Here is a 12,723-nt window from a genome sequence, read left to right as displayed (position 1 = left end):
ATGAAAACATATTTTAAAAAAGAGAAGAAGCCAGCCTTAGAAGGAAGGGAGGAAGGCGTTCCAAAAGGCATGAGGAGGGAAAGCCCTTGGCCAATTTGCGTAGCTTAAAGAAGACAGTGTACCTCTGGATAGGAAGTAAGAAGATCCCTATTACCTGATGTTAACGATGAATATTCATGATGTTAGCTAATATTTATTGAGCACTTACTATGTGTCAAGCACTGTGCTAGGTACTTTGGAAGTTATCAGAGCTTTAAAACAATCCTACCGAGGCGACCTCTTGATCGCTCCTTATTTTACAGACGAAATTAAGAGGTGAAGTTGTTGGCCCAAAGTCTCACAGCTAGGAAGTGCGACCCGAGAGGAGGGCCCTCTGGGAGTGTGTGGCAGGAGCGTGGGAGAAGGCGAGACATCGGGATAAAAGAGAAAGGGTCTCTGGAGGCAGGAAGCTGGCATTGCAGGCGAAAGGGGGTGTTGAAACAGGCGGGATACTGTGGATGGGAGCCTGGGAAGTGGAGGCGGGAAGTAGACCACTGTAGGCAGAATTTGCACACAGTTCACGCTCTTATACTACTCTCCGTCTCCCACAGGGAAACACTCAACGTGTTCTAAACAAAGCCCTGGGTGAGCACGGAGAGACAGTTACATTTCGAGCGTCCCACACGCAGTTTCTTATTTAAAACTACTATTCCCAGCATGCCCATCTCGCCTTGGAGGAGGGGCCATTAGAACTACTTTTCCCAGAATGCAACGCTCATCTTGCTCGCCGCCGAGGGTTTCGGTAATTGTAGTCCTCCGAAGAGACACGCACCCACGACTCCTAGCATGCATGTGGAGCCTGAACCGGACAGAGGAAAACGGACAATTTCTCAGGATGTTGGGAAGAGGAACCGTCTCTTTTCCCCACCTTGCCACCCTGACGCGCAAACCCATTCTTGGGACTACAATTCCCAGCGGGCTGTGCGCTAGAGGGCAAGCGGATTCTTCTGCCGGAAGTCCGCTCTAGCCCTGGGTCCCCCAACACCTTGCAGAGCGGGAGCCGCCCAGTCGCCGCGGGACCGGGGCAGCTGGGGTCCGGACGGGGGTCGCCATGGTAACTGGGTCGCGCTCGCGTTGGGGACGGGAGGAGGGTGGGTCCACGTGCAGATTGGAGCTTGGGTCGGGCACTGACAAGACCCCCCTCTGCGGTGCCTTGGTCTGGGCCGGGCGCGAGCTCTCGGGATTGGGGCCGATCAGAGGCCGGGAAGCGGGGAACTGAGCGGTGATTCTGGGCTTGGGGGTACATCGGGGGTCTGGAGGCTACGGGTCGTTGGAGATAAGGTGCCAAGGGGAGAGGGCTGTACGAGTGGGAGACATTGGAGATGATTGGGGGGTTTTGAAACAGGGAGGCAATTGCTGAGGCAGGGTCTCGAGGGTAGAAAGGAGGAGTTGGAGGCAGGGAGGGGGCGGCCCGAGAGGAGGGCCCTCTGGGAGCGTGGGAGAAGGCGAGACATCGGGATAAAAGAGAAAGGGTCTCTGGAGGCAGGAAGCTGGCATTGCAGGCGAAAGGGGGTGTTGAAACAGGCGGGATACTGTGGATGGGAGCCTGGGAAGTGGAGGCGGGAAGTAGACCACTGTAGGGAATGGGCCTTGAGAGTCCGGGAAAGTGTGCCGCAGAGGGGAAGAAGGCTTGGAGGTAGGGGATGGATACTAGAAATGAAATGGGGTGCAATGTGACAGGCCTTCCCAACGGGGAGGTGAGTTGGGGGGTCGGAGTAGGCATGGAAGTGAGAGATTGGGCTTTTGGAGCAAGGACTGGGGATCGGATTTGGCACCTGCTCCCCGGGATGGGGCTTTTGGACCGCCAGCTCTCCTGTGGTTCTGGACGATGTCCGTTCTGACCTCTAGTTGTATTTTTGAAATTGTTGTGCCCGGCTGCAGGTTAGGTGTTTAACCTATGCCGCCATCTTGGTTTCTCCCGGGATGGGGCTTTTGGATCATAAGAAAGGATTCTTTGGGCAGGGAGCTGGGAAAACAGATAAATGGTGGTGAGTGTCAGAACAGCTCTCCCTCAACTCTGTAGGTTTGCTTCTAGCTCTCCTTCCTCAAGGCCCCAAATGTCTCCGCCTCTATAGGTCCACCCCCACACAGGCGCTTTTCCTTCCTGCCCCTGCCCCCTTCTAGGAAGTGGTTTTCCCTGGCTCAGCAGAAGGGGTTCTTGGAAGCCAGCTTGATTGCTTGGGGGAAGTGGATAGAATGTGTGGAGAGTGAGATTTAGCAAAGAGAGTGGACTCTTCCGGGGCTCCCGCAGGGTAAGGGAGTTCAGAACAAAGCCATTGGACTCCCAGCTCTGCCTGCTGGCTGAGACTTCTTTCTCTGAGCTTCAGTTTCTTTATCTATAAAATGGGCATAAGCATGCCTGTCTCAAATAGAACTGGGCCCAAAGGCAGGCTTCCTATCCGGGTGAACTTGGGCCGTAGTTTTCTCAGTCAGGTGATGGTGAATGATAAATACTACTAAGAACTAATACAGTGAAACCTCGGTTCTCAAACGTCTCCCATCTCGACCAAACTGTTCATGGAAAGATGTCTCGGTTGTCGAACAACACTTCGGTTCTGGACCCAACACCCCTTTCATACTGATGCCTGTATGATCAGTCAGGCGCCTCTCAGGCGACAGAGGAGAGAAGGCTCGAGGAAGAGTCAGTTTACCACTAAACCTCGCGCCGTTAACATAAGTCTCCCTGGGTTCTAAGAAGGTTAGTGGTGGCAGCAAAGTGCAAAGGAAAGTGTGACAACAACAATAGAGCTTAAAAAAGAAAAAATTGCAGAGGGTGATAGAGGTGTTCAGGGGTCTGATCTGGCTCCCGAGTCTGGCTTGGCGAAGTCCACGATTAGTACAATTTTAAAAGGTAAGGAGGCCATCAAGGGTCCTGATGTTGCTGAGGGTGTGAAAGTGCTCATGGAACAATGATCACAGGCAACTGAGAAAGGTTAAAACAGGGAATCATCTGGGGGTCTGGAATGGGTTAATTCAATTTACATGATTTCTAAATGGGAAAAATGACTTGGTTTTCAAACGTATTGCTTTTTGAACAGCCTTCCAGAATGTATTAAGTTTGAGAACTGAGGTTCCACTATGCTTATGTGTCACATAGTATGTGCTAGTCATGTTTAGTAACCTGTGCAACAGTCTTACGAGGGAGGGACTCTCGTTATGTCCATTATACAGAAGGGGAAACTAAGGCCCAGAGAGGTTAAGTGACTTGCCCATGGACACAGAGTGAGCAGTGCCGAGATTCATTCAGACTGTCGAGTTTGAGTTCTTAGCCACTCGGTCAAATGCCCCTTGGTCATCATAATAGCTAATTTTATTAAGTGCTCAGTATGTAACGGGCACTCTGCTAAGCACTCCTGGCATTAACTCATTCAGTTTTCATAGTAGCCCTATGACAGTTGACCTGGCATTTCAGAATCATAAAAACAAAATTTCTAACCATCACTGATGGTACTCATAGCTGACCCAGTGTGCATAAGCTGAGCCAAGTACTGTTCTGGGTACTTTGCGTATATTGTTTACTCCTCATCACACCCTTATGTGGCCCTATTTTCCAGGTGAATAAACTGAGGCACCAAGCAGTTATGTCACTTAAGTGGCATTATCTCCACCTTGCCTTAGGATAAATTGTGTTAATAAATAGCACGGGGTCCTGAGTCAAGGGGTAGTCTTTAGCTCCTTTAGCTGAAGCTCCTCTGACCCCTAATGCCTTTCAAAACTAAAAAAAGAAAGAAAGAAAAAAAAGAAGTGGCAAATGCTTTGGGAAATAGCGTAGCAGTTCCTGAAAGTTAGATATAGAGTTACCTTATGACCCAGCAATTCTACTCCTAGGTTTCTTCCCAAGAGAAATGAAAACATACATCCACATAAAAACTTATACATGAAAAAAAAAACAACAATTTATACATGAAAAAAAAAAAAACAAAAAACACTTATACATGAATCTTCAGAACAGCATGATTCATAATCACCCAAAAATGTAAACAGCCCTAATGTCCAACCACTGCTGAGTGGATACAGAAAATGAAGTCTATCCACGAAGGGGGATACAACATGGATGAGCTTTGAAAACATCGTGCTGTGTGAAGAAGCCAGATACAAGTCACACACTGTGTGGTTCCACTTCTGTGAAATGTGCAGAACAGGCAAATCCATGGAGGCAGAAAGATTCATGGTTGCTGGGGGCTGGAGGAGGGAGGGTGACTGCTGATGGGTGGGGGATTTCTTTCTGGGCTGATGGAAATGTTTCTGGAATTAGTGGTGATGTTTGCACAGTTGCCGGAATATACTAAAAGCCATTGAGCTATATACATGTTTGGTGGATTTTATGGTATGTGAATTATATCTCAATTTTTTTAAAACGAGTAAGTAAAAAAAAAAAAAAAAAAATAAGTAAAAAGAAAAAAAGAAGTTGGCACTGCCAGGACCCATACCAAAGATGTCTGCAATGCAAACATTTGTTGAGTGCCTGCTATGTGCCAGCCACTGAACTGTTTTTACAAACTTATTTAACCTGCAAAATAGCCCGAGAAGGAAACCCGTCTTGCCCGTGGGGAAATGGGCGCTCAGGAAGGGGATCTGTGTCCAAGGCCAGGCACACCAGGTGGTGGAGCCTTGCTTGGACTCAGGCCCCTGGAGCTGAGAGCAGAGCTGGCTGCTCTGCGGGAGAGAGATCTCTCCACAGGGGCTGGCGGGAGCTGGGGAAGACAGGCGGCAGGGAGGTGTGGCCCTGTCTCCCTGGTGGTGACGGGTGGGGCTGTTGGGTGTATGTAGCGTTGGCCCCCTCTCCCTGCCTCTCTCACTTCCTTCTCCTGCTGCCCCCAGATCCGCTTCATCCTCATCCAGAACAGAGCGGGCAAGACGCGCCTGGCCAAGTGGTACATGCAGTTTGATGATGATGAGAAGCAGAAGTTGATTGAGGAGGTGCACGCCGTGGTCACGGTCCGAGATGCCAAACACACCAACTTTGTGGAGGTGACAGACCCCGGTCCCCCATGCCTCCTATGCCGCCCTGCCTCCTTCCAGCCTCCTGCCCAAGTCCTGTTTGCAATAACCCCCAGACCCTCCTCCCTTCCCACATTCATTCACTCAGCATGCTGTTAGCTTGCTGTCTTCCTTTTTTAAAAAAAAAAAATATAAATATATATATACATATATATTTATTATTGATTTCAGAGAGGAAGGAAGAAGGAGAGAGAGAGATAGAAACATCAATGATGAGAGAGAATCATTGATCAGCTGCCTCTTGCACGCCCCTCACTGGGGATAGAGCCCGCCCGAAACCTGGGCATATGCCCTCGACTGGAATCGAACCCAGGACCCTTCAGTCCGCAGGCTGATGCTCTATCCACTGAGCCAAACCAGTCAGGACAACTGTCTTCCTTTTTTTAGGTTCTTTACATTGTGAAACTTTTCAAACATACAGATTAGTACAATGAGGGAGACGTTGAGTGAAGATTCATGTACCCACTACTCAGAATTAATCAGTATGAATATTTTGCCTTTTTGCTCTACCTTTTTTTTTGGGCTGAGGAATTTTTTTGGGTTGCCTTTTATATATATACTAGTAGCCCTGCGCACGAATACGTGCACCAGTAGGTCGCTGCCGCCCTCCTATAGCTCTCCGCCCGCTGCCCGCCCTCCTGTAGCTCCCCCAGCCCCGCCTCATAGCTTGCTGCCCTGCCCCCTCCTGTAGCTCTCTACCCGCCGCCCCCCCCCCTGCTTGTAGTTCGCTGCCCCAACCTCCTGCAGATCTGTGATCCAGTCGTTACGTGGTTGGTCGTTACGCCTCATGGCGTAAAGGATAATTAGCATATTCCTCTCTTATTATATAGGATATATATTTTTTATTGATTTCAGAGAGGAAGGGAGAGGGAGAGAGAGATAGAAACATCATGAGAGAAAAAGTCACTGATTGGCTGCCTCCTGCACACCCCCTACTGGGGATCGAGCCTGCAACCCAGGCATGTGCCCTTGTCTGGAATCGAACCTGGGACCCTTCAGCCTGCAGGCTGATGCTCTATCCACTAAAAATGTTCAGGCCCTAGCCGGTTTGGCTCAGTGGATAGATCATTCACCTGTGGACTGAAGGGTCCTAGTTTCGGTTCCAGCCGAGGGCACATACCTGGGTTGCGGGCTCAATCCCCAGTTGGGGAGGCAGCCAATCAATGATTCTCTCTTATCACTGATGTTTCTCTCTCTCTCTCCCTCTTCCTTCCTCTCTGATCAATAAAGAAATATATTAAAATTTAAAAAAATGTTCAGACACACAAAACTAGAGAGAATAGTATAACAAACCATCCCTTACAGTAGCATGAGAAATTAAGTTACAGTCATCATGGTATTTCAGGATATGACTTAGAAAATAAAGGCCTTTCCTTGTATTTCCACAATAGTATTATCAGACCTGATAAATGCGTCATACTTTTTATTTATTTGCTTGTTTGTTAATCCTCACCCGAGGACATTTTTCCATTGATTTATAGAGCGAGTGGAAGGGAGGGGGAGAGACAGAGAGAGAGAAACATGGATGTGAGAGAGACACATGAATTGGTTGCCTCTCGCAGGCATCCCAGACAGGCCTGGGACTGAGCCTGCAACCGAGGCACATGCCCTTGACTGGAATCGAACCTGGGACCCTTCAGTCCGCAGGCTGGTGCTCTATCCACTGAGCCAAACTGGCGAGGGCTATACTTTTTAAATATTACTCTAATACTCAATGAATATTTAAATTTCCCCCAAATTATCAATTTGGTTGTTAAAAGCCGGTCAGGAATCTGGCATTGCTTTGGCTGCCGTGTCCGTTTGGTCTCTTTTCACCTAGACGTCTCCACCTTTATTTTATTTTATTTATTTAAAATATATTTTATTGATTTTTTACAGAGAGGAAGGGAGAAGGATAGAGAGTTAGAAACATCAATGAGAGAGAAACATCGATCAGCTGCCTCCTGCATACGCCCTACTGGGGATGTGCCCACAACCATGGTACGTGCCCTTGACCGGAATCGAACCCGGGACCCTTGAATCCCCAGGCCGATGCTCTAGTCACTGAGCCAAACCGGTCAGGGCTAGACGTCTCCACCTTTAGTTCCCATGGTGTTAGCCTGTTCAAGAGACCAGGCTGATTGTCCTAAAGAATTCAACAAATATGTATCGAGAGCCGCTGTGTGCCAGGCGCTGTTCTGGGCGCTGGGTAAGAGACTTGACTGAGTCCCTGCCCGCAGAGCTGATGGTAAAGATACAGTGTCAGGTGGTGACGGGCCGGAGCATCAAGCAGCCACTGGGGGGATGCGCATGGGGATGCGAGTGCCGGGTGTGCCGAGTGCCGGGTGCCGGGTGCCGGGTGTGTGCGCTGGGGCTGGAATGCGGCTTTAAATGGTTTTATCAGAAAACCCTCATTGAAGAGGTGACATGTGAGCCAAGACCTGCCTGAAGGAGTTAAGAATTGGAAGGACGTGGTATCTGGGAGAGGAACATTCCAAGCCCAGGGAACTGGCAAGTGCAAAGGCCCTGGGGCGGGAACATACTGGGGCATTCTTGGAATAGCAAGAAGGCCAGCTGCCTGAGGTGGAGGGGAGGAGGGGAGGAGATGAGGACAAAGATAACACGGGCAGATGGCGCAGGGCCTTGTGGGCTGTGGTGAGGACGTGGGCCCTTCCTCAGAGGGAGGTGGCAGCCATGGAAGGTTTTGAGCAGAAGAGGGACGTGGGCCGACTTGGGGACCCTCTATGGGGGGGCAGGAGCAGAAGCGGGGAGGCCGCGGGAGGCGACAGCCAGGGTCCAGGTGACAGATGCAGGTGAGGGGAACCGGTGTGGAAGCAGTGGGGGTGGTGAGAAGACTGGGAGGTAGAGCCAGCGGAAGGACCAATGGGTAGATGTGGAGCGGTAGCATGGCACCGCCACTTTAAGACAGGACCGGCTTCGGGAAGAGCAGGCTGAGGTGCAGATCAGTGAGGTGTCTGTCTGTCCAGGAGGGAGCAGAGTCGGAGTTCCGGGGGAGGGGTTGGCAGGACACAGGGTGGCCATCCCTGAGGGGCGGGGGCGGGGACTATTCTGGACTATGCAGTGTGCAGGGCTGGGGACACCGTGGTGACAGCCCCGCCTTCCCTTCGGGGGCTCACTGTCCAATGGGGAGATCGCCCTGTCCCTAGACTGACACCTCGAGTGGCCAGGCTGGGACAGGGCCCCAGTGGCCGGAGGAGTTCAGAGAGGGGACCCCTCAGCCTGCAGGAGGAGACTTAGCCGAGTGGGTAGCAGAAGCCGTGGGTCCGGGCCGCCCTCTGTGAAGCCTGGCAGTGGGTTCGCGGGCACAGGAAGGAGCGAGGAGGGTGAGCCGGAAGGGGAGACTCAGGCGAGTGCTGCTCAGCGTCAGGCTCTGCCGAGGCCGCCAGCTTGACAGGCAGCGCAGGCAAAGCTTCCTGCCCTGGGAAGCTGGAGCCCTCTCTCCAGAGCAGGGTCGCCACCATTTTCTAAAGTCACAATGGGTATCAGTTAAAACAAAAGTAGCCCTGGCCGCGGGGCTCAGCTGGTTGGGCGTCTTCCCAGGCCCCGAGAGGTCCGGTCTGACTCCCGGTCAGGGCTTGGGGGGCAGGCTCAGTCCCGGGTAGGGAGTGTGTTTCCTTCTCATGTCGATGTTTTTGTCTCTCTCTCTCTCTCTCTCTCTCTAAAAATCAATTAGAATGTTTTAAAGAAAGAAAGGAAAGTAGAGTGTGCACCCCGGTCCATGCTGATTATCCACGGGTCGTGTGCAGGCTTCACTGTAACGATGTCAGAAACTGAGCACAGGATGAGCTGGAAAGAAGCAGCGTCAGGGGCTGACGTTGGCCTTCGCAGCTGCTGCCAGGGGGCGCCAGACCCCTGCCAGTCCCGGGCTGGGTTTTCAGCTGTTGGCTGACGGCTTCGCACTTTGCAACCCCGTACGCATCTCTGTGTCTGCACCTGCCCGTTTCTCTGCTTACACATGAAGTTAGCGCCTGCGTCCCCGTGCATGCGCACTTATGCCCGGGTTGTAAGTGCCGCTGGAGTAATGTTTCTGTTCCAGTTCAGTTAGGAGCAAGGCCGGGATTGTCTTGGTTACAAGTGGTGACTCTGCTGCCCAGCACAGAGCCTGCCCCGCGGCAGTGCCCAGCCAGTGTCTGTGGACGAATGAATGAGTGGTCCAGGCTAAGGACTCTGCCTCCCCAGAGGCGATAGGGAGCCATGCAAAGGTGGGAGGGTGCTCTGGGACCTGCCTGGCTCCTGCTGGGCTCTGGGCTTTTGTCCAAGCTGTTCCCTCTGCGTGGAACACTCCTGCTCATCCTCCAGATCTCAGGTCTGGCGCCCCCTCCTCCAGGAAGCCCTCTGGGCCCCCAGGCTGAGTTAGCTGCCCCTTCTAGGCTCCTGCAGCCCAGCCCTGCCCTCTCTGGGGATGTCTGAGGATGGACCTCTCCGCACTGCACTGTGAGCCCGGGACGGGGAGGGCCAGGCCCATGTCTGCCATCACTGTGCCCCCGCACAGGGCCAGGCCCAGAGCAGGGCCTCGGGGGGCGTGAGAGGAAGGAGGAATGTTCTAGCCCCACTGTGCCCAGCACGCTGGGTCCTGGGGCACCTGTCACTGACGGTCTCTCCGCCCGCAGTTCCGGAACTTCAAGATCATTTACCGACGCTACGCCGGCCTCTACTTCTGCATCTGCGTGGACGTCAACGACAACAACCTGGCCTACCTGGAGGCCATCCACAACTTCGTGGAGGTGTGTGCTCTGGGCGGGCCGGCCCCTTGTGGCCTCCAGGACGGGCTCCGCCCCTGGTCCCAGCAGGCGCAGACCCTCCTCGACCGCAGCCGCCTCTCCCTACCCACCTCACTGTTTTTTGTGTTTCTCTCATTTTTCCCTTTTGTAATATACTTTTATTGATTTCAGAGAGGAAGGAGAGAGAGAGAGAAACATCAATGATGAGACAGAACCATCGATCAGCTGCCTCCTGCACTCCCCCACCCCGGGGACCAAGCCTATATCCCGAGCATTTGTCCTTGACGGGAATCGAACCCGGGACCCTTCAGCCCGCAGGCCTATGCTCTATCCACTGAGCCAAGCCAGCCGGGGCCTCTTTTCCTTTTTTTGGTCCTGTTTCTGCTGCAGCCCACTGTCGTCTATGCAACCGTCTGTGTCTGTCTCCGTGCCCACACCTCACTTTCCCCGTTTCTTTCTCCCTCTCCCTCAGCCTGTCTGTCTCTTTGCCATGTTGTCTGTCGTCATCTGATCTTCATTCTTGTTTCTCTTCCTCTCCCTCTCTGTCCCCCTCCTGTCTCTTCCCCCTCGGTCTCTGTCTTTTTTGCCATCTCTGTCTGGTGACCTCTGTTCCTGTCTCTGTGTCTCTCTCCCTGCCCGTCTCTCACCGTCTCTCTTCCTCTCCCAGGTCCTAAACGAATATTTCCACAACGTCTGTGAACTGGACCTGGTGTTCAATTTTTACAAGGTGGGCTCCTGGTGAAGTGGCCGCTGCGGGGCCACAGGCAGGGGCGGGGTGGGCCGTAACCCCTGTGCCACCTCCACGCCTCTGCTGGTGCCCATTTCCTGGCTCTCAGGCCTCGGAGCCCCCCGCTCCCAGGTCAGGACCAGCATCCGGGCCCCTTCCCTCACCCGGCTCTCCCATCACCTCCCTCCGCTCAGGTTTACACGGTCGTGGACGAGATGTTCCTGGCCGGCGAGATCCGCGAGACCAGCCAGACGAAGGTGCTGAAACAGCTGCTGATGCTCCAGTCCCTGGAGTGAGCGGCGGCCCCTCCGCCCCGGCCTCCCATGGACTTGCCTGCTCGCTTCCCCTTCCAGGCCTGGGGCCCACCCCGGAGCCCCTCCCTCAGCTGCCCAGGAGGAAGGCACCCAGCTGGGTCTGGGCCGCAAGGGAGGAGACTGCACCCCACTGCCTCTGGGCCCCAGCTGCGGGCGGAGGCCACCTCGTGTGTATTGAGTAACCGTGCCGTGGTCGTGTGACACCGTGAGTGCGTGTGTGGAGCCCCAATAAACCTGTGGTCCCCTCCTGGCCTCGTGTCCGTCTTCCCTGGGAGCCACGGCCCTCGGACTGCCTGGTTAGTCAGTCAGCAAACACTCACTGTGCCAAGAGGCACAGTCATGCCTGCCCCTGCCCACAGAGGGCCCCGGACTGGGAGAGGTGACAGACTTAGACCGAGCACCTGCCACTCAGATACTAACAGTCACAGCTAACACAACCGCACTGAGTGCCGCCCAGGCGCTGCTCAAGGCGTTGACACGTGTTGCCTTCCTCCTCAGCTAGAGGGAGAGGTGGTCACACCCTCACTTTTCAGATGCGCTCGGTAAGGTTCAAAGACTCGCCCGAGGTCACAGAGCCAGTCAGTGGCCGAGCCAGGTTTGTTCCGAGCTAGTTTTTTTTTTCATTGATTTGCAGAGAGAGAGGAAGAGAGGGAAAGACGGAAACATCAATGTGAGACAAACATCGATTGGTTGCCTCCTGCAGGCACCCTGATCAGGGCCCGGGCCAGGGAGGAGCCTGCAACCGAGGTACGTGCCCTTGACCGGAATCGATCCCGGGACCCTTTGTCCACAGGACGATGCTCTATCCACTGAGCCAAACCGGGTAGGGCTGTTTGTTTTTTTTTTAAGCATTTTTTGAAAAAAGTATGTGTTTATTGATTTCAGAGAAAGGAAGGGAGAGAAAGACAGAAACATCAATGATTTGAGAGAATCATTGATTAGCTGAGCCTCCTGCACGCCCCACACTGGGGATCGAGCCCACAACCTGGGCATGTGTCCTGACTGGGAATTAAACCATGACCTCCTGGTTCATAGGTCGACGCTCAACCACTGAGCCACGCTGGCCGGGCTGTTCTGGCTACTTTTGAGCCCAGGCAGGCGGCTGGGGAATCCCTGTTTTATTTTAACCGCTATCTCGGACGGTTGTTGCAAGGGCAGGCGCTGGGCCCAGTGTTGAGTGGGTCCCGCAGTGGCACTGCTGGCCCCGGGGAGGACAATTCTTCATTGTGGGAGTCAGTCCCGGGCATGGCCAGGCTGCCAGCCCCTCCACCAAATGCCAGCCAGTGGCCTTCTGGCCCTTGTGATGAGAAAACACCCCTGTGTGTCTAGTGCCCTCTGGTGGCAGTGCTTCGCTCCCCGTGCCCACTGAGAGCGGTGATGGCCGCTGGCTGCATCCGTGACGGGCGGCCTTGGCAAGCTGAGAACTGTACCAGTCATCCTGGCAGCTCTTATGAATGTGCCTCAGCCTCGCCTCAGTCTCCCAGCTCCGCCACATACATGCGGGGAGACCTTCGGGTAAGTCACTGCACCTCTCCTGCCTCAGTTTCTTCATCTGGAAAATGGATCGATAATAGTTTTTATCTCACAGCAGTGACTGCCCTCAGGGAGCTCACGGTGTCCTGAGGAGGAGGGCAATGCAGAAGCAAGTCCATGTCCAGTATGACAGGAAGGGAGGAGGGCCATGGAGGCAAAGCAGAGTGAGGGGGAGAGGAGTCTGGCAGAGGGCACTGTGTTCTATGGATGGTCGGGAGGCCTCTTGGGAGGAGGTGAACCATGGGAATTTTAGAGGAAGAGTATCCCAAGCAGAGGGAACAGCAAGTGCAAAGGCCCTGAGGTAGAATATGCAAGGAGGCCAGCGTGGTTGGAACAGAGTGAGCAAAAGGCAGAGAGGAAGCGATGTGTTCAGAAAATAGAGGGGCGG

The 12,723-nt window shown here is 53.5% G+C and overlaps 1 protein-coding gene across 1 annotated transcript; it reads left to right on the top strand.

The window, feature by feature from the left end:
* The first annotated feature begins 985 nt into the window (after nt 1-985).
* AP2S1 (adaptor related protein complex 2 subunit sigma 1) lies at nt 986-11,052 on the top strand. The gene is made up of 5 exons (XM_008154437.3): nt 986-1,093; nt 4,861-5,010; nt 9,651-9,764; nt 10,429-10,488; nt 10,683-11,052. The coding sequence occupies exons 1-5, from the start codon at nt 1,091-1,093 to the stop codon at nt 10,782-10,784; spliced, it is 429 nt and encodes a 142-aa protein (XP_008152659.1). The 5' UTR covers nt 986-1,090; the 3' UTR covers nt 10,785-11,052.
* Nucleotides 11,053-12,723: the final 1,671 nt, after the last annotated feature.

This window comes from Eptesicus fuscus, chromosome 21 (assembly GCF_027574615.1).
Source record: "Eptesicus fuscus isolate TK198812 chromosome 21, DD_ASM_mEF_20220401, whole genome shotgun sequence".
NCBI lineage: Eukaryota > Metazoa > Chordata > Mammalia > Chiroptera > Vespertilionidae > Eptesicus > Eptesicus fuscus.
This window is presented reverse-complemented; position numbering and strand designations above follow the sequence as displayed.

What these genes read in the sequence shown, in the direction of transcription:
- AP2S1 (XM_008154437.3), top strand. An exon ending in CCATCCACAACTTCGTGGAG is followed by an intron (nt 9,765 to 10,428) that starts GTGTGTGCTCTG and finishes TTCCTCTCCCAG; the next exon opens with GTCCTAAACGAATATTTCCA. An exon ending in TGGTGTTCAATTTTTACAAG is followed by an intron (nt 10,489 to 10,682) that starts GTGGGCTCCTGG and finishes CCCTCCGCTCAG; the next exon opens with GTTTACACGGTCGTGGACGA.